The sequence below is a fragment of the Aulostomus chinensis genome, chromosome 2 (assembly GCF_037954235.1).
Source record: "Aulostomus chinensis isolate RoL2024-O1b breed Wild chromosome 2, RoL_Achi_v1.0, whole genome shotgun sequence".
Lineage (NCBI taxonomy): Eukaryota > Metazoa > Chordata > Actinopteri > Syngnathiformes > Aulostomidae > Aulostomus > Aulostomus chinensis.
Genome location: NC_141321.1, coordinates 9,736,583 through 9,760,525, shown reverse-complemented (window position 1 = coordinate 9,760,525; position 23,943 = coordinate 9,736,583). Strand labels below are relative to the sequence as shown.

The 23,943-nt window shown below is 44.1% G+C and overlaps 2 protein-coding genes across 13 annotated transcripts in view; one reads left to right on the top strand and one right to left on the bottom strand.

The window, feature by feature from the left end:
• Window positions 1–14,719, bottom strand: part of myo9aa (myosin IXAa) — a 107,798-nt gene extending 93,079 nt beyond the window's left edge. For all 11 annotated transcript variants that reach the window (XM_086226800.1, XM_086226741.1, XM_086226750.1 and 8 more), the window contains exon 1: window positions 14,426–14,719. The gene's annotated coding sequence lies outside the window, so the exon portion shown is untranslated. The remainder of the gene's footprint in view (window positions 1–14,425) is intronic.
• A 118-nt stretch (window positions 14,720–14,837) lies between these two features.
• Window positions 14,838–19,225, top strand: senp8 (SUMO peptidase family member, NEDD8 specific). Of its 2 annotated transcripts, none has more exons than XM_086193587.1 (2): window positions 14,838–15,134; window positions 17,752–19,225. In XM_086193587.1, the coding sequence occupies exon 2, from the start codon at window positions 17,773–17,775 to the stop codon at window positions 18,436–18,438; it is 666 nt and encodes a 221-aa protein (XP_086049713.1). In that variant the 5' UTR covers window positions 14,838–15,134; window positions 17,752–17,772; the 3' UTR covers window positions 18,439–19,225. The 2 variants fall into 2 exon arrangements, with proteins under 2 accessions (XP_086049713.1, XP_086049714.1); XM_086193588.1 differs by lacking the exon at window positions 14,838–15,134 and adding an exon at window positions 15,164–15,632.
• The last annotated feature ends 4,718 nt before the right edge of the window (window positions 19,226–23,943 follow it).

Here is a 23,943-nt window from a genome sequence, read left to right as displayed (position 1 = left end):
AAGGACAGAGTCAGTCAGACAGGCGGAGAGAGAAGAGGATGTTGTTTTCCTGAAATCAGAGCTGTGGGAAAGTGAGAGTCAGAATGGATGAAGTGAAAGAGGAAGACTATAAAGGGAATGACATCACTGCGACTCTTCTCTCATCTGGTTTCTCCATCCTCCCATCAGTTCAACATTTAGAATATTATTCTCGTCTTCAAATAATGTCCAACAGCCACAAACCAGAACAAGGAGGCTGATTAATTTCACTGTTAATTTTTGCCCAGACACACATACAACTCCCTGTCCACGATAAACAGAATGAACAACATGACACACCTCACCAGAGGTTGTCGTTTACCCCAAATTACAACTGGCATCTCCCAAGTCACTGGGCTTCAAATTGGTTAGCTCCCCATTTATCATTCATGTCTTGTTTTAGGTAAAAATGTAAAATGTTTGATGAGTCTAGCTTCTAAAACATCATATTTGAATATCAGAAAGACAGGATATTGTTGTGGACTGGTGATACACATTACATTTATCCAACTGATGTTTAAAGAAAGCATGAGCACACAAACTAAACGACTGAATCGTCTTTAGTTGGAATGATTTGAACTGTCGATGACATCACATTGCACTGTAACAAAAAGGAGAGAAAACTTGATGCTGACAGTTATGGATGTGAGTTTCAAGAATTAGATGGTAGACTTTAAAACTATAAACAGGAGAAAAAAAAGAGAGGAAAAATTAAGGAGGTCGTATTTGTTCTCATGAATGCAGCTGGCAAATGGTCCATCCTGAAACACTCACATCCTCTGCAACCATGCCATCGATTAGCTGTGCTGCTAAACTGATGGAACACACTTCTGAAGCTGCTTGTTGCTGAAAATTTAACTCTAACTGTCGCAATTTACAACCAGCTTCCATCAGGCACTGCATCAATAGTCGTCTCCTTGTTGACACATCACCTGACTTGTGACCCATTAGTGACCCCATCATCAGGAACACCTGGGTCAAGACCATGGATTGTAATCAGCTCCTTGATTTGCTGCACCTGTGTTGGAGATGGCTCATCATGGCCATGAAGAAACATCCATTCATTTTCTTCCACTTATCCTGTTAAGGGTCGCGGGGGGGTGGAGCCTATCCCAGCAGCCTTCGGGTGAGAGGTGGAGTTCACCCTGGACAGGTCACCAGTCCATCACAGGACCAACACATAGAGACAGACAACCATTCACACTCACACCTACGGTCAATTTAGAGTATCAATCAGCCCCGTCCTCTCTTGATGTCTTTGGACTGTGGGAGGAAGCTGGAGTACCAGAGAGAACCCACACAGGAACAGGGAGAACATGGAGACTCACACAAAAAGATCCTGTGATGGAGCCGGGACTGGAACCTGGAACCTTCTTGCTGTGAGGCGACAGCGCTGACCACTGCACCACCCATGAAGATACAGTCACAACATTTTTGGACAGAATTTGAGATACCTCTGAGGTTTTACTTTCACACACTGACAATGCCAGCAAAAACAAGATTTTAGAATTTCGTTCGGTGTAGTTAGTGAGTTTCAATCTTTCCCAAAATAGAAAGAACCAATGTGTGGAAAAGGAGCTAAAGATAGCAAACAAATTGGTTTGGTACAGTGGCACAGTAGACGAGGCAGTGTTACACGTCAGGCAAAACAATGATGTGGATGGCTTCAGGAAACTCAGGCAACAATGTCCACAGACCCTTCAACAAACACTCTGCTACTAGAATCAACCAGGAAACCATTAAAGTGAAGAAAAAAAAGCAAAGGAAGGGAAAAGAGAGGGTTTATCATTATTAGTCACAGAAATCCATCAATCAGTATGAAATTACTACATCTCTGCTTTTGTCCTGTGTTCACGAGGCACTTGAGTGAATAAAGCCGAGCTGGGACACGTCCACGGCGGCTGAGGACGCCTCAGACCCGTCTGTGCCCCGTCTAGCTGTGACTGGTCATTCTGGGTGAAACACTGCTCCCTCCACATTCCTCTGGCTGAACAGGTGACACGACTGACACAAAAATGTGACGCGGCCTCCCCGACAACGTGAGGGCCTTTATTTGGAGGAGACATGTGTGCTTGCTAAATTAAGAGTCCAACTTCATCATGAGGGATTCTAATAGTGTTGCCTGAGACCAGGCAGAGGAAGGAAATTAACTTCCAAAGAAAAAAACTCAAACGGCAGGCTAGGGTCTCTGTAATGGCTGCACCTGCTATTTGTTAGAAGTTTTATTACTGTTTGCCATCAGTGTTGCAGGACATGATTTGTCAGGACAGGACTCATCAGCCAGAAAGAGCGCTATGGTGAATCTAAATTCGCCCTTTGATAGAACTCCAGGTTCAGACAACTAGCTTAAGGTGCAATCTGAGTGACTGCTGGGTTTATTCTTTTTATTTCTGAACCATCATAAACAGATAAGAAACAGGAACATGGTCTTTCCCCACATACACAAGTTAGAAGGAGAAGTTCAAGTTTTCTAGTTTGAGATTTACTTCGCTGGCAGTGGGACAACTCTTACATGATTCAACATATTAAATTAGTGCTTTGATCAAAGAGGCTCCATGCTGCTGGACTACTGTAGCCGGTTATGAAATATGGAGTGGGGGTTTCCATTAAAATGTGCGCCACTCCTCTGTTGTCGCCATCCAGAGCTCCTCTTCCTGTGTCCACTCCCAGGACAATGACAGCAGCTTTGGGTGAGACAGGAAATGGAGGCTTCAACAGTAACAACGCCATCATATTGTTAACAATGTTTCAACTCCATCTACATCAGAGCCCCTGACATTAGATTTTATACAACAAAAACAAAGTTTCATAACCTCAGTTGGACACAAAATTGTGGCAAAGAAGGAAAAGCAGCATTCGAGACACCAAATCCAGCCAGCATGAGGGTAAACAATGATGTCAAACATGAACCACAACTCCAAGTATTGAATGAGGCGCCACAGAGACGTTTGAACGAAGGGCTGTTTGCGTACGCTTCACACCAACGCTTAACTAGAGCAACAACAATGATAATGACTGCATGCAACAACCCCTCTAATTCCATCTCGTTCGGTAAAAAGTGTTAAGGAGGTTTTTTTTTTTCCTGCAATACAACACAACCTGCTGTGTGATACTTCAGACAGATGGTCACACTGCAGGGGCTGGGCTGACTTGGCGCCTTCTGCAGTGTACACACTCAATGAATAACACTTTATTCACCACTCTTATTAAGGCAAATTAACGAGATGAATGTGAAGCTGCCCAGAGGACCTCCACAAACGGTAAAACAATTTTAAACTACTTCAGGGAACAATCCTGTTTCTGACGACACAGATGAGACAGCCACATCAGCTGATCTAGACCCACCTGCTTCAAAACCTGTTGCCTCGCTCCACAACTTTGCTGTCAGCTTGTTTTCATTTTCATTTTCAATCAATCATGTATAAAGTATGGTTCTATAAATATGTTGACAATATGAGCTCTTTATCCCTCAACCTGTTTGGTCATGAAGGGAGCACGCAGAGCTGTGGTGGCAGGGACACTCGAGCGTTATCGGTACCAATGAACAGTGACGAGTATACAGAAAAATAATTATTATAAATGTAGAAATAACTTCCATGCAGCCAAGTTATTTCAAGTGTGTTCAAGGAGTTATGTCATGCACCCAAATTATTTCAAGTGTGTTCAAGGAGTTATGTCATGCATCCAAATTTCATCAATATACAGTTGTTATTTTACTTCCTGTCTTCATCAGATAAGTCAACCACATATTGTATGACTAAAACAAGGGCGTCTAAAACAAGACCCTTGCTGTTGGACAAGCCCCACGTTTATGTTTTTAGAGAGTGGAAAATGTTTTCCATTCAGACTCCATTCTAGCTCTGGAAATATCAATATGACGCTGCATTTGGCTGCTGCAGAAGGAAAAGTACACCACCCCACAATAAAATGGAAGGCACATCATCAACAGATGTTTTCGAAGCATTAATGTTTCTCTGGAGAAGAATCATGTCCAGGGATGCATAGTTGGCTCTCAAGAACAACAAAAAGGACAGTTAATTGAGTTAATATGAAAACCTCAATGAGGTTTAACTATGGAACAAATCAACACCCCAACGCTGCAGCTAAAAAAAGGAATCGCACATAAATGCCAACTGAAACAACTGCATGACACATGTTTGTAAAGTGCTGACATGTGTTTACTGTGGCACGAATATGAAAGTGAAGAAAGATGATTGCTGGTATCTGAAATGGTCAAATATTCCAGACAAAATGACGGAAAGAAAATTAACCTAAAAATTAACCCGAGACTCATTGTTTCCCCTCAAATGGACTTGTAGCAGTGGAGCTGAAGCACATGCACATGGGAGGAATTTTCTGGTTCACTTGCAAAGCTGGGGAGGTCTCTGTGTCTGCCGGCACCAAAACAGCTCTTGAGGCCCGAGTGCATACAAATAAACCTGCAATTCTGACATTTCTGGTTCTATCTGACTAATTATTCAACATCAATATCTCTTGGAGGAACTTGGTCAGATGACTAGAAACCATCAGATTTCATGCAGCACTGTGGCTCTGACGGAAATGTCAAGAAGAGACCATGTGAGTTAGTCTTGAGAGGTCACTACCACCACTCACCCAAGATGGGTCCTCCAAATGATTTGCTGAAAACCCTGCAGTGTGATACTGAGCTACTGCAGTGTGGGGTGCTGAGCAACTCTACGATAGGCTGCGCTGACAACGTTGCTTCAGACTTCAGGGCAAACCAACAAGACACGGCCCTAAATTTACAGCAGAACATTATTGCTTACTCAATACTCACCGTCACACACTCACAAACACTCTCTGGCCATTTCTGACTGTTAGAACTACAATAACCATGCGAAATATAGGCTCCAGTCGAGGGAGACCTAAAACTTCACCATCAGCTTGACATGTTGCATGCCCTTTGACCTATCAGTGTTAAAGTAGTGTTGTTGTGTCAGGAACATCCTGAATGGATAATTATGATGCCAAAACATGTGGAAATACTACAGGTAGGTTATGGCTGTTGGTTGAACTCGTAAAAGGCAGTGGACTTCATCTGACTTCCAGCTTTCCTTGACTGCATATCTACTGCATTGGTCACTCTCAGCAGGCCCCTCACCAGAAGCATCACTAGGTTTATAAGTAAGCATATGTATGACACCGCATGGGAAAACCAAAACTATTTGATGCTAGTTATTCGCCTGTTCATGACTGTCATAAGGGTTACTGATATGCTCTTCTCACAGGTGTGGTGATTGCACAAGGAGTGCTCAGAGCATAGAATATGATAACAGTTTGTAAAAGGGACCAGACAGAGCTCTCCTATCACTCGTAAAACTCAGCAGCAGCGGTCATATTTCTGCGGCGAAGCACTGCTACTGTTAGGTCGGAGAAATGAGCGACTGCTCCAAATGTACCTCAGAGGGAGGAGAAGAAGAGGACGTATCATTGTCCTGGATTATGCACACTTCATTTGCCCTCAAAATAAGTCTGTTGGGTCAAATGGAGCCAGTCAGCGGCCCCTGCCCCCGAAGAGAGAGGGCCTGGAGGAGCAGCGAGGACGTCGGCACATTTCCTCCAAACACATTCTGCATGTTAACAAAACGATAGACTGAGCAGCTGGGAAGCTGTGTGTACACAATCAAACAGGCTGAAATGGGAACAGTGTAAGCACTGGATTGCTAGAGGCTGCACATGCCAGAAGGACTCATCTCATCTTTCATAGCTGAGTGGAGACGAACAGTAACGACTGTAGCTGCTCACAGGGCGCAGCGCCGAGAGGCCTTCAAGCTCCCTGATCAACACAGTCAACACTGTTTCCTGTGTTGGTACCTGTGACCATTTATAGAACGGAGTCCATTTTCAACCTCCTGGTCGATTCATTACAATGAATTTTGATCAAATTAGCCACCAAAGGATTCCTTTGTGAAGTATTGCATAATGATACTGAGGGAGGATTTCTTGCTTAGGGGCATTTAACGCCTACATTGAAGCTGTTTCAAAGACATCACTATGAATCACAACACACGAGTGGGCCCCGCGATCAAAGCTATAGGTCCGAATATACGAGGAAGGATTTTGGCAGTGCAAGACAACGCTCCTGGGCATGTTTGGGACTCGGCATGTCGTCACACTTAACTTAAACAAACCTACCGCACATAATTACAGCCTCTGACTTCTCGGTATGATGCAGCACAGACAGCCGTCTAATCTGCTCTATGATGGTAGGTTATCTACAATGTAGTTGTGGAAATATTTAAGGAGAAAGTCAGGGAAAACACAGAAGCGTTACATTTATAAATAATGAAATGTTTCTGGGCCAGTTGTTTTCTTGCTTCTTTGATCAGCCTCCTTTTCTGTGAGGATGAGTTTATGTCCGTCAGATTAAAAGGTTTGCCAGTGGTGAGGCGAAGGTGTTCGAGAGTTACACACAACTATGAGCAGGCTGCAGAGACAGAGAGGATTGTCACCAGCTGATGCTAATGACAGGTCATGGCATCCAACATGGGGTCTGACTGTTAAGCACAATCTTAAGAACATCTGTTTAGCGTATTAGGAAAAAACATGACCTGTAATTACAGGGCAGCGTTACAGAGGCACTCGCTGTCTCTTCTAAGGGGGCGGGCGGGGGGGGGGGGGGGCAATGGCGGTCTTTCTGCCTTCAGCAACCGCAGGCTTTTTGAAATCTGAGCAGGGTCCTGCAGTCTCAACCGCAGTCGACAGAGACAGCGAGAGCTGCAGTCTGATGATAATGCAGATTTGGTTACAAGCTTCAATGACGTGACAAAAAGATGTTGGCAAGAATATCTGGAGGAGGCTGCGTAAAAAGTTATGGCCTCACGCTTTACTGCACACCCAAAGCGTGCAGAAAGACAATGCGGAACGACATTTTTGCAACTGTGGTCAAACAAGAAATAAATGTTCAAGGTTAAAAGGAAGTCGGTCCCTAAATATGCTGCCATGTATCATTAAACTGATCGTCAAGTGTTGAAGGAACTATTCCGCATGGAAAATGGGAGGTTTAGTATGCAGTTAAATTCAACATTCCCTCGGTTTTTGACTTCATCTCCCAGAGTGCCTCTGACAACCTCTGACAACATGCATGGTCTTGTTTTGTTCTTTCAGGTTTCATGTGTACGTGCAGAGAGCAACAACAACAACTCTGACCAAGAGAAACCAGATTAGAAGACAAGAGAGATCAAGACGCTTTCTCAAAACACGTTATGGCTCCACTGCATTCTGGGACACGGTGGCCAATCTTTAGAACTCATCCTGTACAATGAAAGTCATCAAGGAAGTGGTTTGAGCCTGATGCAATGAGACCAAAATCTGTGTCGTTTCAGTCAAAATGAAACCATGCTGGTCATCAGCATTTACGGGAATGAAAGAAAAACACATTGTTGTCGAGTCATGCTTCCGCCGACCAGTCCACTTCTCCAGACTCAAGATGGCACTAATCAACAGCATGAAGTGTTTTTGTAGAACACTGCCATGACATATTGACGTTGACCTTTGACCTTGTTGATCTATTCATGCCATTAGACATTTGTGGCAAATGTTGTGTGAATTCTTAAATTAGGGCCTAGAACATGATTGTTGAGGTACCAAACAGAATTCCCTCAAGGCCCTCCTGATTTTGTGGAGAATGTGTCAGGAGGGCCGGACTGGCACCATGAACCTCTGGTCATGAATTTCACTAGCACAGAGAGATAAAGAGAGACAATTCCAACCTTCAAATGAACCATCAGCACACAACCAGGCTTAGGGTTTTCACACATTGATTTCAGGTCTCCACTGAGACTGAGGATCAAGAGCCGAACTACTTTCTCTAAACAATACAGCATTCTCTCCGTTGAGAGGGTCAGAACAATCCAATCCTCCATCTGAGCCCTTATTAAAACACACATCGGCTTAGATTCTCCATCCACAAACTAGGACTTGAGAAAAACTCATTACAGATGGTATTTTACAGGACTTTCCTCACTCAGCTGACCCGCTCAAACACGAGGAGCCAAACTATTTGTGAGGCTGAGGCAGTACCACTGTTAAGTAGGCTCTTCTCAGGCTGAGTGGATGAGCTGGACCTCATGGAGACAATAAAAACCCTTGACTTGTCCCCAGGGAGTCTGACTTTAACTGCTCAACTAGAGTCATTGCAGTGCACAGCTGCTCTGACATACATCCGCTGGTCATCAGCATGGACGCAGGCGGACGCCAGAGTCATGAAGCTTGATGAACTTTAGGGGTTCAGTAAAAGTCTCTACTGAAGGTCCTTCAGGAATAACCTGGGGGGACAAAGAATCTAATAATCTCAAGGGGTAATATCAGGCTTGGTCACATCTGAGGAATTTTCAAACTTCCAAAGCCCTGTTTTTTTAGTCAAATCACGCAGGTGTCTGCTGTCAATCATATGCACTGAGAGGCTCATCCATGATTGACATTTCCTACAATGATATTATTGCCATTTAATGTTACCAGCTTGACAGACCACATCTCCACTCGCCATATCTGATCACCGGTGCAGCACCCCAAAATTGTTGACATCATGGACATGATCAGGCTTGTTACATCTAAGACAAGAAAAGGACTTTTAAAAAGGAGTCCATGTTCGAATCCAAGTTGAACGGTAAATATTCATTAAGGCAGGGCACTGAACATTATGACTTTCACGGCACCGACTGAATTACTTCAATTCCATTGAGTGTGCAAAGCTCCTTAGTCAGTGAACACCAAATTTCAATCCCTCAGGAGTAAATCTCAGAGATGCGGTGTATTTTTCGTTCTATAAAACTGCTTAGAGTGGAAAAATACCAACACGCTGAAATAAAATACTGAAAAGATGAAACAGACAAATTGAGTTCGACCACATTTTGGTAAATTGGTTGACATTTTCATGTTATAAAATGTGTGTGAGCGTGTGAAAATGCCCAAGAGCTGAAGACTAAAACCAAAGCTCATGATCATGACTGGCAGTTTGGAAAATTCTCCATTCTAGGATGCACTGCAATGAAGAAGACATAGAAGATTCAGCACTGATGCAGTTACAGAATATAGTCTGTCATTAGCTTTTTAATGTTTCGAGTTTATTTTCCTTCCTCAGTCGAACAATTAAGCTGTAAACATTCAACGGCTTCCGGGCACACAGCTACATGCTAGGTGGCTAACCTGCGGTGAGTGGGGTTTTTAAAAAAAAGAAAAAAAATCACAGTATTTTGAGGGCATCCGGGCACATTTCAGAATGTATAAACTTGTTGGGAAGCATGAGGCGAAAACACGCACTGAGTAAAAATATCCCACACACGTTAGCTGTTTACATGCCCAAGCTACTGTCTGCAACCGTAGAGCTAATGCAGGGCATCTCTCTTCAACTGTCCACAGGCTTCCTTTACAGTAAGCTGGAAAGTCCATGTTTCTTTATCAAAGTGGATTTTAATTGTAATCAAAAAGTATAATTCAGGGACTGTTTGGAAGAGGAGCTGTTGGTGAAGGCAGTGAACACACCTGGAATGTTCAGGCTCTCTTCATCAAACCTGCACCAAAGTTCACTGTTGTGCATTGATGTTTTTTGTTGTTGTTGTTTTTTGAACAGGCACAAAATAAAACCTCTGCGTGCCTGAAATATTAATACCAAATTCTGAAATATGAAATCAACTACACATCGTGCAACATTCTACAGCACAAATCCAAGAACAGATGTTGGTAGATGTGTCCAGATGTTGTCCATACCCATGGCCGATTTAGCCTTGGACATTCAGAAATGTCCGTCACCTAAGAAGAACACAATGTCAAACCGTCTGTTCTTCTCATTCATAACATCTCCTGCCATCCTTCAGTCAGACTCCCTGCTAAGACTTCAAAATAATCTTGGAGGAGGCCGTATCATCCGCTCATTTACTACACTGATAACCAACACGTAGATTAGGTGGGAGAAGCATTCCAGCTGTGAGAGAGCACGTCTCCGGACGCATTTGAAATCAACCTTATCATCACAGCCTGTTTGTTGTCAGATACCCACAACTATCTCAGCTTTCCTCCCCTCTTGCCTCAGTCTGACAGAGCACAGACTACTGTAAACTGACGGAATTCCTCACACAGATAAGAGCCATGGTGTCTCTTCTGTCCTCTGGCCTGTCCTGATGCATCGCCCTCGTGCTGCCATTCGCTGAAGGTTGATCAAGACAATCACACGTTGGACTGGGAGTAAAGTAGCTGAGTGGCAGCGCTGCCCTGCAGATGGACAGTATTGTGTACCATGACACAAGAGCACATGCCTGGGGATTAGCCATGGGCCCGCTCCTGTCTGTACCGTAAGGCTGCAGGGGGCCAGTGCCTATTGTTGCAGCTGTGTCACAACACACACACACACACACACACACACACACACACACACACACACACACACTCAACAACTTTAGTTTCCAGTGCTCTCCTTTCAAAGTGGCCACTGGTATCTAGAGGCACCTGTTCACTGAACCAGCGTGTGTGTGTGTGTGATCTGATTATTGCACTGCACGCTGACTGAAGTATCATTCTGACAGACTTTTACACACTTATACACTGAGATGTCAGAATATTAAATCCCGACTAGCCACTCCTACTACTACAATACCAGAAGATTACAATGTGTCAGCATCTACAACCACCTCTAAATTAAATTCCTCTGCTAATTAACAGTCATCAATCATCATTATTCTGAGCATATTTAAAACTATACAGTAGAAAACGGAAGTTTAATTAAACACACTACTTCTTAATCCCACAATAGCTCTAATTCAATTGCCACAGGCAGTTTTCTGCACACACGAGGACGTTTAACACTCCCTCACTGCAACAGCGTATGGACACACAAGTCACGGTGGGACAAAGTCGACTGCCAGTCCTGTAAAACAATACCTGTACAATGACCAAACAGCATGATGTGAAACTGAACTTGGCACTGTGCATCTGAATTCAATCTCAGTTTACAGACACAGACATCTGTTAGCAAAGGAAGAGCAATCGAGTGCAGACTAACAGATCTCCTTCCACACGGCCTTCTGTAACAAACTGATCCATCACTTCTAACTTCTGATGCGATGGGTTGTTTTAAGTATCGATATTGGCAAATAGACGAGTGATGTCTTCACTGTGTTGGTTCCATCAGACGTCACAGTTAAATAACATGCAGCGAATCAGAAGGAATGCTGCTGTTAATGGACTGTGATGAAGCCACTATTGTATATACACACACACCATGTGGTTTCATTGACAGTAGAGATAATAACCCCCAAATGTTAACTTAAGTACATATCAGATCAGTATTGTGTGTTGTCCCTATTTCAGGGATTAGTTAGAAAGAACAATACAGCTCATTTCACATCAGCAAAAATGCAGAGGACAACGGTCGGTACTTCCTTCACGCCGGCTCGCTGCAGCTACCATTTGCACCAGCGAGTTAATGAGGGGAAATGCAAAACTCTGGGAAGCTGAGTCTTTGAGGCCAAAGCCTCTCTCATATAATGACCCGCTGAAGAAAGGGGAGCTTTGTTCAGCGCAACACAAGCAGGTTCCTCTTTAATGACTTCATGTGCATGCCAATATCTTGCGCCACACAATCCCATCATGCGGCTGCAGCACTTTTCAGGACAACCCGTCATGTGCTGCACGTGACTCGCCCAGTTCTGCAGGTGTCAAGGCCAGAGCTGGTGACGGGTCATTGCTGCTTTGAGGAGGGTCTTCCTACTTCTTAGGCTGCGGCTTGGAGTAAAATATGTCTGTAAATGAAGAAATGGCACCTGATAGCCACAATGTCTCTTTAGATTTTCATCCCAGCGGTGCAGTGAGGTGGAGGGAGGGCCGGCTGAAACATTTTCAGCGTCAAACAGAGTATAGGGATATTTATAAAGCCTATGGTATATATATTTTATGAGCAGGGATTTTAGAACTGTTGCTCCGTCTGCTGTCACGATGCCTCAGCTGGTCTTCATCTAAACTGGGCTGCAGAACAAGAGCCTTCATAAACCCAAGACTTAGGGAACTAATCTGATGGAATAATGAAGCATAAACTATTTGGTATCATTTGCTAATTTCATGACTGATTTCTTAAACTCTATCTTGATTAAGTAGTCGTCCTTGACCTTTTCCTGTATTTTAGGAGAGACATCCCCTTAATACAGACAGTGTGAAACTAGATTTTGAAAGGACAAGTTCTGCAGTATTTCAGTAAATCTGACCATTTAATTGTCCTCACCTTTATCAGTGACAGCCTGGAATTGCAGGAAGTTCAGCAATATAATGTCATATAAAGTGAAAGAAGGGACAAAACTGGCCAAAGGTGGGTGGACAGTCATAAACTATACACGAGCATGAATGCAGCAAGGTGCAATATCAGCCATCAGTTAAATATTTCTAACAACTTCCTTCAGTGGCACCGCACTCCACCGTACCCAAGCCTTCAGCCCAGGTAGCTGCAGCTGACTAGTAACCGTATTACTGATAAATCTGTTCTGGTCTGACCGTTTTCTGGATTATAGAGTAGTTTGGATGTGGACTGGTGCATCTCCAGCTATGTCCAAACAGAAAATATTGATATTTACAAAACCGGAACCTGAGATTTTACAAAATTTGTTCTTTATAATGTTGCTCATCACAAAAAATTGATAATCATATAATTGTTGCAGCTCTGACCTGAGGTCAGTGGAGTGTTCTGACTCAATCCCTGATGATGCAAATATAAAGGTAAAGGTGAGATAGCACGATGTGTGCTTCTTCAAACCGTGAAGCTACAAATGTTTCTATGAGTTACAAAGGTAGTCTGTCTTCTTCCAGTCCCTCAAAAGCCTGAACGGAAGCCCCTTATAGCACAGCTTTGATCGTCACAGAGGTGCTGCAGGACTCATCCCACACAGACACAATCTGATGTGATATCAAATGAGGCCAGTCTTTTAGAAATAGCAGAGGGCGAGAGCCTACAGGGTGTCAGGTGTCGACAGGGAGCAGTTGCTGGAGACTCAGCCGGGGCTGCCTCTCACACTGCAGCAGCAGCTGGGTCTTCTCAGACCTCACATTCCTGCAGGACAGGCCCACTTTACTCTCATCACCTGTGCAGACCCGAGGGCAGGACAGGCTGGCTGGGGAGCCACACGGCTACGAGCCCGAATCAGTTCTGTTGAAAATTTTGTGAAGAAGTCAGCTACTCAACTGTCCTCTGGTGAATCATGATTTACCAGGGTGACTCTTAGAAACATCATGCTCGCTTCTTACAACCACAGCGCTTCCAAGCAGCTGAGTAGGTTTCACATGACCAAATGCTGTCTTTCCCTTATCTTGGCTCCAGCTCAACGGATCATGCCTGGCTGAGCGGGAGTTTAGGCTTTTAGGGAGGGGATGCGCTGATTCAAAAACAAAATGAAACAAGTGCATTATGGCTAAACAGACCACAGTACAATAATCATTTCATCTTTACGATCAGATTTTATCATAGTTGGGAAGTCAAAGTCACTTATTTCCCTCGACCTATGCAAAGCAGACATAAAGACTTAAAACCAGGCAGAGAAAAGCACAATCATATGATGAAGCCTACATCCCGGATACCCTCGCACTAATCTCATAGTGGTTTATATAATTGTCACACAAACAGAATGACGGGATGACACCATCACCAATTTAGTCCACGGATCGGATCATCTTTGGTGCATGTGGCTGCCTGAGTGTTGATCTGTTGATGTTTCTGTCACCCATGTTCTGTCAACTGTCCATTAGTCACGAAAGATCAGCAAGTGCCGCATACAAGCATCATCGCACGCCTCCTAAAATATGTTGACGAAAAAAGAAAGGGGGAAGATGAAGTCGACCTGGTCTGTGGTGTACAGACGGAGCGTTGAGGTCATGTTCTGGAGCCCCTCCACAGATCTGGAGGTGCAAGTTTGCAGCAAGTGTGTGAATGATTCAGCAGCTTCTTCGCCCGATCAGACCTGTCCCGTCTGATGCCTTTCACTGCATTATAAGCTGCTCTGTCTGACCTCTACTAAATAATACATGGAAACATTTACCCCACCCCACTGCAGCCTCTCTCTCTCTCTCACACACACACACACATCACCAGTCTTACGATGATTTAATCAACATGGATGCTAAGTGCCTGATTTATTATGCTGTGACAAAAGTATCCAGATCTATTCATCCCACTTGATTAGAATTTTAACTGAGGAGTATTATGTGATGTTGGTGGAAAGGCAGAGCTGGATTTTTAACTTTTTCGCATATCTGGCAGTCAGTGCGAGCCCACACACATCTTCAAAGTGAAGATAAAAAGCTTTGCTCCGCAGACAAGAAGTGATTTTTGGAGATTCATGGCAGCTCAAATCCTCTCTCTCCCGCTGCGTGAGGAAAGCCGGAGTATCCACTACTAACATCCCTCTCTTACCTCCAGACGTGGACGCTGAAGTCAGTTGCAACTCAAGTTAGAGCCGCCGCCGCCGGGGCTTCTCTTCTCGCTGCAGCGCTAGTAGCCACACACAAAAGTCTCTATTTAATTCCCTGCATTTCCACTGACTTCAAATAGTTTCCTTCTCTCTCCCGCCGTTCACCTCCCGAACTGCTCCCAATTCAAATCCGTGCCTGGAAGTTAGTTGCGCATTTTTTCCCACCGAGCGTGTTAGCTGTTTCGGCGTAATTGAAAGGCAGCGCTTCGCTCCACAGCTCGGTGACGGCGGCTGGAAACTCCTCTTTGCTCTGCTAATCAGCGCGGCCACGCACGCAGCCAGGCGCGCTCCCGCTGCCGGGGGGGGGGGGGGGGGATGTCGTAGCGTCATAACAGGAAGCTGACAGGAAATAGCGCACACACATGCCTCCAGGTGATTTAACCTCACCGCGGCGTCTGTTTTGTGTTCACATGGGCTCGTCATGTTAGGAGGGCGGTAATTTATACGTATACAAGTGTATCAACCATAAAGAAGTTGTACTGATAACCTTTAAGCGCTTATTTGTGATGAAATGGTCAACTAGGCTGTCAGAATACGGCTCTTCCTTACTGTCGCAAATTGTTATGGTCGCAGAAGTTTACGGCAGCCATTGCAATGAGGGACATTGCTGCCGTTTTCGTGGTCCTATTTATTTGAATATATCATCTTCAGGTATGTAAGTTCTATTAACCGCATGTATTTCAGTTTGGGAGATTAGGTTTAATGTGTCAACGGATGAAGTCACCGCTCGGTGGACTTGTTCCGCTTCGTGTGGGGATGAGCGTGCCGGTTAGCTAGCTCATGCTAATGGTAGCCGCCTCAGCGGTCGGCTGCCTGCTGGCTAAACCATGAATTTAAACGCATTGCAGCAGAGTGATTTTACGCAGCGGCATCAACAGACACCGTATCCCTGAGTCTTGGCAGTTCTAGTCAGTAAAATTCCAGCCTTAGAAGATGCTAACTGGTGAACTAATGCTAGTAACTTGTCAGTACATGCAGGTGACTGAAGACCTGGATTCAGTAAGTGCCAAGGGAACTTGGGTGCTAACAGAACCCACCATTGAAAGCATCAACTGGGTTTGTCGCGCACCATCAATAGAGGATTCATTCTGCGTCTGCATTTTCTTGAACCGTGGAACTGTCTTAGTTCAGCTTTAATTACTACCCGGAGTAAGTTTAGTTTTCTCGATTGTTCATTGAGTTAGCGCTTGATACTTCATCTGGCTGACAGTCAGTGATACTGTTACAATGATGTACAGCTGATAAAAGCAGTGGTACTTCAGATTTAGAGTTTTTTTGTAGTATTGGCCCTGCCATGTTGATTATTATTCTGACTTATCGTATAATAAATAGACATAAACTCGGTCACTGAATTCCCTGTATTGACCATAGCATTTACACTCTTGTTTGTTCGTGTCTGATTGATTTGAATATTTAAACAGAATATGTAAAGAGGACAGCAAACACCCAAAAAAAAAAACAGCATTTGAAAACAAATGAGCAAATAAAATGGCACAAGTATATTTACATATCCTAAAATGACTAGGAAGTACAGTCTTATTTCATTAATATGTATTCATTAACTTCCTCATTCAAATCATTAGCTATATTAGCTAATCATTAGCTATTATTTCCACACATGCATTTACCAGTTTTTTTTACCTGGGGAAAATATACATACAAATAATAACTAAAAGAATTTGTTCGCATATTAAAGCAGCTATATTTAGCTCACTTATATTGATCAGACATTTTCATCTTCTATGTGTAAGAACATCACCTACATTTGTTTGTAGTTAATTTTATTTGTGTTTTTAGGATATTGTAGTTTTCAAGTTCCAATTACAATGCCTGACTCTGAATGTTGTTATATAGTCCATCCATCCATTGTCTTCCGCTTATTCCTATTCAGGGTCGTGGGGGGGGGGGGGGCTGGAGCCGATCCCAGCAGCCTTCAGGTGAGAGGCAGGGTTCACCCTGGACAGGTCACCAGTCCATCACAGGACCAACACATAGAGACAGACAACCATTCACACTCACAGTCACACCTACGGTCAATTTAGAGTATCAATCAGCCTCGTCCCCTCTTGATGTCTTTGGACTGTGGGAGGAAGCTGGAGTACCAGAGAGAACCCACACAGGAACAGGGAGAACATGGAGACTCCACACAGAAAGATCCTGTGCTGGAGCCGGGACTGGAACCTGGAACCTTCTTGCTGTGAGGGGACAGTGCTGACCACTGCACCTCCGTGCCGCCTTGTTATATAATACTGAACATTATTAATATGAATTAAAAAATAATCACTGTTTTAAATGGTGGCTTTTCTTTCTTATGGTATTATATTAGTGTCATAAAATTCTCTGAAAAAATAATTTTTGACATTTTTTTCACTGACAAAAGAAAGATAATGTGAAATCATGACTTTGTGTTCCACCATTATTGTTAAAGTATGCTGACGTGGGACGTTCATGTAAAGAAGAAAACATTCAATAAAAGTGTTATTAAAATACATAAATTATTTGCAGTAATTTCTGGGACAGTGTATCTTTCAACAAAATGTGTTATGGAGAAGAGGCAGCACGGTGGTGCAGTGGTCAGCACTGTCCCCTCAAAGCAAGAAGGTTGCTAGTAGGGTTTTATGACACTGATATAATACCATAAGAAAGAAAAGCCACCATTTAAAACAGTGATTATTTTTTAATTCATATTAATAATGTTCAGTATTATATAACAAGGTGGCACGGTGGTGCAGTGGTCAGCACTGTCCCCTCACAGCAAGAAGGTTCCAGGTTCCAGTCCTGGCTCCAGCACAGGATCTTTCTGTGTGGAGTCTCCATGTTCTCCCTGTTCCTGTGTGGGTTCTCTCTGGTACTCCAGCTTCCTCCCACAGTCCAAAGACATCAAGAGGGGACGAGGCTGATTGATACTCTAAATTGACCGTAGGTGTGACTGTGAGTGTGAATGGTTGTCTGTCTCTATGTGTTGTCCCTGTGATGGACTGGTGACCTGTCCAGGGTGAACCCCGCCTCTCACATGAAGGCTGCTGGGATAGGCTCCAGCCCCCCCTCCCGCGACCCTTAACAGGAATAAGCGGAAGACGGTGGATGGATAGATGGTGTTATGGAGCTTATTTAGCAACATTCAAAAAGGCCATTCAAAGCATCTCTGTAGCAGGGGAATAAAACCTAGACTTAAGAGACGTTAGATCTCCCTGCAATGTCATGTGAGAAATTCATTTACTCATCAGTAAATCAGCTGTTCTGCATGTTCTTCTGCCTTTTTTCCCAGCGGACGTGTTGGGACTGAAGGATGGACCCCGTGGTGCTGAGCTACCAGGACAGCCTGCTGCGGCGCTCTGATGTGTCTCTACTGGAAGGACCGTACTGGCTCAATGACCAAGTCATTGGATTTGCCTTTGAGTACTTTGTTACTGAGCGCTTCCGGATCCTTGGGGAGACGGTCATCTTCATCAGCCCAGAGGTTACCCAATTCATCAAGTGTGCCTCTTGTCCCGATGAGCTGGCCCTGTTCCTGGAGCCACTGGATCTGCCCTCTCGCCGCTGGGTCTTCCTGGCCGTCAATGACAACTCCAACCAGAGTGCGGGGGGCTCCCACTGGAGCCTGCTGGTCTACCATCATAACTCCAACCATTTCGCTCACTATGACTCTCAGAACGGCAGCAACTCCCTGCACGCACGGCGCATTGCTAGCAAGCTGGAAGCCTTCCTGGGTGCAGGGAGGAAAGCGCTGTTTGTGGAGGAGCCCTGCCCCTCGCAGCAGAACAGCTATGACTGCGGCATGTATGTGATCTGTATTGCCGAGGCCTTGTGTGAGAGGGCCAGAGTGGAGGGCTCGCCGTGCCTTCCTGTGCAGGTCATAACGCCAGCCTACATCACGCAGAAGAGAGCTGAGTGGTGCAGACTGATCCAGAGTTTAGCTCAGAGCGACCTCTGCTGCGCTCTGTCCTTTCCTTAGCACGCCACGATATACAGAAGAGTCGCCCACGTATCTACTGCTGGAGCCATGAATGCACTCCTCAAATACACTGACATACAGCCTCGATCATAGTCCACAATAGAGAAAAATGTTTAGGATCGCTCATGGTTCACACAACAAGAAGTGTCATATTTATCGCTTGCATAAGCACAGCAGCATCCGATATGTAAACAAGAACACCAGCATGCCTATAAAAGGAATTTACTCCCTTGTAGATATTTAGCCAGGATGGAGAGTTCATCATCTGCTAGATCAGGAACACCTTTTCCCATTTTATTAGTTTGGAGCGAATGTAGACTTGTTTACACAGATTATTGCTCAGGGTCATTTTAAATGAACTGGAGTTGACAGTAAGAATGTGCATCTGAACTTCGGCTCCTACTTTCTGTTGTTGGTTCTAGTCACGTATTCAATCTGCTTCCTGGTTCGAACCAGCTACAAACGGAGCGAACGCTGTGAGAGGAGAGGATGTTCACACCTGCTATGTTGAGTGCTGGCGTGTGTGTGTTCATGTCTCTCCCAAAAAAATCAAACTCATTCATTGATGGAATAAATTTAAATTTTTGTCGACAGATGCTCAGCTTGATTTGTCATTTTTAAAGCGTGTCACGCTTTCCTTTTTTGTCCAGTCTTATTAACGCAAATATTCTTTCACTGTTAATTTTGAATAAAAGGTTGGTCGATATGTATGTGCAGATACTGTGCAGCATGGCTCTAGTTTAGTACCTTCTCACCATCAAATTAATCATGAATGTATAGCAACAAAAACAACACACTACTTTTGTGAACCTACACTAGTGTTCTGACGAACACAGCTGAACTTATAAAAATCATCATTGTTGCACATAAATTCCCATCTGGCAAAATAAATCCCCAAATAATTCGTTTTTTGTGGTGTTACGAACAATTCCGTCTCTCAGTGTAGGGAAGTTTATTCTCCAGGCCAACCCTACTGTTGCTCATCTATGCAAATGAGTGTATTTTAAAGATATGGTTAACGAAGAATGAATTCGACTGATGAGAATGCTGGGGCACGATGCAAATCAGCCACATCAAGTTTTGTCATTGATGGGAACTTTGAGATGTTTTGATAACGGGGGAGTTTCACTGAGCGAGTTGAAAGGTTTGTCTGAAAGTGCATCTGCGTTGTGTTGTGAACTAAGAAAACACACAGGAAGGCTGAACCGTTCTCTCTTCACTATTTAAATGATGGAGTCAGAGCAAAGCTCTTGACCTGTTTGTGGGTGAGCTTCACTGAATCAGGCCTGCAGGCGCCAACACCACATCCAGACCCCTGGGTGGGGCGAGCCTGCTCTGACGGCTCCACCTTACGTCACTAAAACTATTAAAGTATTTATTTTGGGTCATTTATGACCAGATTATACGCGGACAAATACACACTGGTTTACTGATCTCGCGTGTCGAATTTGAGGTTTTGCTCCTTTAAAAAAAAAACATCTGCAACCAACTAAAACAATTGAGAACCGTTTTCGCTTCAGGTTACAGTGGGTGTGCAGGTCAGTGGAACCTAAACTGAAGGTGACACCTCCACACCACAGCTGCACAGCCGCATGTCCTCTTTGTCCTGGAGGTGTAAGTAGGTCAAGTCACAACTTCACGTCACAAATGAAAAGGGATGAAACCTTCAGCGTCTCCTGCAGGTTCTAGTGTTCAGGAGAAAATGTCACTGAAATGCAGAAGCAGGTTTGTCCGCCTCCGCCTGCTGGCTCAGGTGCTGTTCTGGCTAATGTGGGTCGGTCACTACGTGAAAACCTCTCCTGACGTGCCTGCTGGTAACAGTCACATGGGTAAATTATCAGTGTCACACGGGTAAATTATCAGTGTCATATGGGTAAATGATCAGTCTTTTAATGGCTAAAACTGCAGATACGAATGTCTCTTCTGTAAACACACAGTCATTTAGCGGATTAGTCAGCACCGGAAGGACACTGGGGGAATCCAGTGAGCCACAGGAAGAAACAGACATAGAGAAGAGTTGCAGGAAAAGTTCATTTGATCACTCCGTAATGAGACAGGAGTGTATTTTAAGAATTATTGAGAAACGGATGTTTGTCATATCATTCATTCGTGTTGCTGAAATGTTGTAATTTATTGTTCTGACCTTCGCTACTCTGACCAATTTCCCAGAATGACTTTCAACAGCCCTCCTGAGAATGGGTGTGAACGAGCCGCTCTCAGTCAATGGTGGGCATATGGAAGTATAAATATAGTGAGCTATCTGACTTGTTTGTGAACGCCGGGGCGTGTCTGTGGTCACAGCCAGCCACCGTTAATCAAAACACTGTGTAACATGTGGCTGCGTTCTGGCTCTTTGAACTCTTTTAGCACTTAAATGTATCGAGCCGTTTCTGGAGCCTCGCTTGTTTGTCATATTTGCTATGTTTGAGTCAGAGCAGATCTATAAACACACCAGGAATCCAAGTACCTGCTTATTACCTCTGCAGAGGAGGTTATGTGATTGGTGGAAGGGTGCAGCATGGCCATGGAAGAACCCATTAAAATTGGGGGTGGATGCCTTTGACTTAGGGAAAAAAAAAAGGTAGTTATCTTACAACGGTGTTGGGTGAGGCATGAACTGTCCAGAGGGCCCTGATAGCTGCATGAAAGAAGAGAGCAACTCCCTCCATCCAGGGGACCTCAACCGAAACCGGAGAAGCGGTAGTTTCCTCTGTGTTAAACGGATCTGCTCAAAAGTGTCATGAGTTCATCCTCGGCCAATGTTACACCCTCAGCCGAGCCTGGTAAAATCCAGCTCCGTGATTGTTGTGTAATGACCTGCTCGCCGGGTGTAACTAGAGGGCATCAAAGAGCACTTACCTCTGCGAAGGCAATATGACATCATCAGATTGCCGTTTAACCCTCCTTGACTCCTCCTCCTCCGTGACCTCTTTGAGGGAGGAAATCATAGCAGAATCGAGGTCATGTGTTTGGCTTTGGCAGGTAAGACTACAGGGTGATGTGCTTACGTCCACATTTTTGTGTCTTTCTTATGCAACAGAACACTTGGGAATTATTACACTGTTTCAGTTGAAAGACCAGTTGGAGCATTTCTGTCTTTTATCTGCGTGCCTCTACTTTATTTTTCACCTATAGATGAATGGGTAGATGGCATCAAAAGATCTGCCATCCGTAACTTCTCTGGTCCTGGTTTGTTATTGCAAATTAGCATCCGCTTTCTGTTAGTTCTCACTCACTTACGGGAAATCATGAAGTCTGCTGTCAGATCCAGTCTAAGACAAGACGTGCCAGGATTGAGGTTTGTTCTTGAATGAATTAAAACAAATTGAACAAATCATTTTGAAGAGTTTCCACCCAATGAACAATGAAAACCCTGGCACATTTGTTGCAGTGCACCGCCAAGATGTTTGTTTACACAATCCTGTAAATGAGTTTAACAAGTGAAACACACTCAGATTCATCCCTGAGAACACGTGGACGCATTTAATACACCGCTGAGGTAATGTGTTCTCGGAAAACACACATTCATGTACTGTTTTTTTTTAAATGTGTAGTACAAATCATCACCATGAAGTTACAGTCATGATTCTTCATCTCAACAGAGAGGTCAGAGGTCACCTGGAGAGCATTCCAGGATAGACAATATGGCTCCCTGGAGGTATGGATGCGGCTGCAGCTTGTCTGGCCATCTGCTTTGACCACACACTCACACACACACACACACACACACACACACACACACACACACACACACACACACACACTCATACACATGCACTCACACACGCTGTAGGTGGCCCTTGATCTTTATGCATGTACAGGTCTCTTAATGAGCTTCATTTTTATTACACACTAAATTAAAGAGTGATTTATAGTTTCTAAAAATGGCTTGTAAGTCAGTTTCAATAGTTATGTACTCCTCCCTAGAAATAATGCAGCATAATACAACTATGAATACACTGAAGTTGTGTTTTTATCTGTTATTTATTCATCTGCTTTTGTGAGGTTATGACAAACAAATCCATTTAGAGGTGTGGGTTGAGGCTTCTTCAGGATTCCAGGAATGTTCTTTATTCAGCGTTAGATGAAAACACCAAGCAGGGAAGTGTTGATGTGATGACTGCCATTTCCAGGGTGTTCATTGGTTTACTTCTGGAGTATTTCAGTGCCATCTGTGTTACTTTGGGACAGATTTAAGAGTCGTGGACCTCTTCTGCCCAGAAAATTCAATCAATAATATTTTACGTTTTGGAATGAACCAACAATTAACGATGCCATACGATTTGGTACGAAACGATAGATATTTTTCCTGTGGGTAAATTTGCATTGGATTTGAATGCTGTGCACATAAATGCCTCCACAGTTAATAAAGAAACTACATATTGTGGCGCCCCGAGGGGGTGTGTCATGAATGGAAAATACAATCCCTAAAATACAAAGCCTTCAAGGGTTCAGCCAGGCCAAAAACTACATTACCCTCAAGCCTGAGGGAAGTGGACAGGTGCTGGGGATGCTAATCAAGCCAGAGGAGGCAGACAAAGGAGGGCTAAAAAACACATGGAGGGGTCAGAGAGGAGGGTCGGGAGGGTCACGCGTCAGGACCAGGGAAGTTGTTAAGTACTTCGATTTTTTTGAAGCAACATGCATTGGAATGTGACCTGGAAAGAGACACTTTAAAAGGAAACCAAGATTCAGGAAAAGAGCAACAATTTTTTAGTCAAAGTGAAAGCTGATCATGTGGAGTTGCAAAGAAGCACAATTAGAGCTCAGTTCTTCTGTTGAAGCTGTTCTTTTGCCTGACTCCCTCACACTGCTCACATAGCCTCAGATAGTCTTCAACAGGGAAAACCGCCTCTGATGTCCCAGTTTGTGCTGAACAAGCTTTACCAATCTCGACAGTAAAATGCACATGACAGCTGTCGCACGAACCTAGAGGAAAAACTACGATGAGAAACTCTTGCTGCCTCCTTGCAGCCCCGTACTTGATAGAGGTGGGAACAAATGAGTTCTTAAAATGGTTGAGTTCACAGTTGGGAAGTCTGTATTGTCTGCCAGAGGGCCAGAGCTGCTATTCTGTGAGGAGGACATGTGATGTCATTGTCCTCTGAGCTTGTTTAAGATCACACTGTTCATATATGGACTGGTGAGGCTGGTATTCATGCCTCTTCAACCCTGCAGGGTGGCTGCGTTGACTGATCTGGGTCCTGACTTGTGACTGAATTGAATTTTGATAAATACCTATGAAACCAGTGACTTCTTATTGTAGTAACTGGGAGATCTGGAAAGAAACCAGTATGATGATGTACAACCAGCTCTACATGAATATCAGAAACCCTGGACAAGGACCAGTTTAATCATTTTGTTATTTTTTGGTCCTTATTTCCATCCAGACTGTGTTTTAGAGGTCACTTGAAGTTTCTCTGCTGGTGCGTTGCCATGGTTGTCCGATATTGAATTCAAGATAAGTAGAAAGCATTCCGCACACTCACTCACACACGCGCGCGC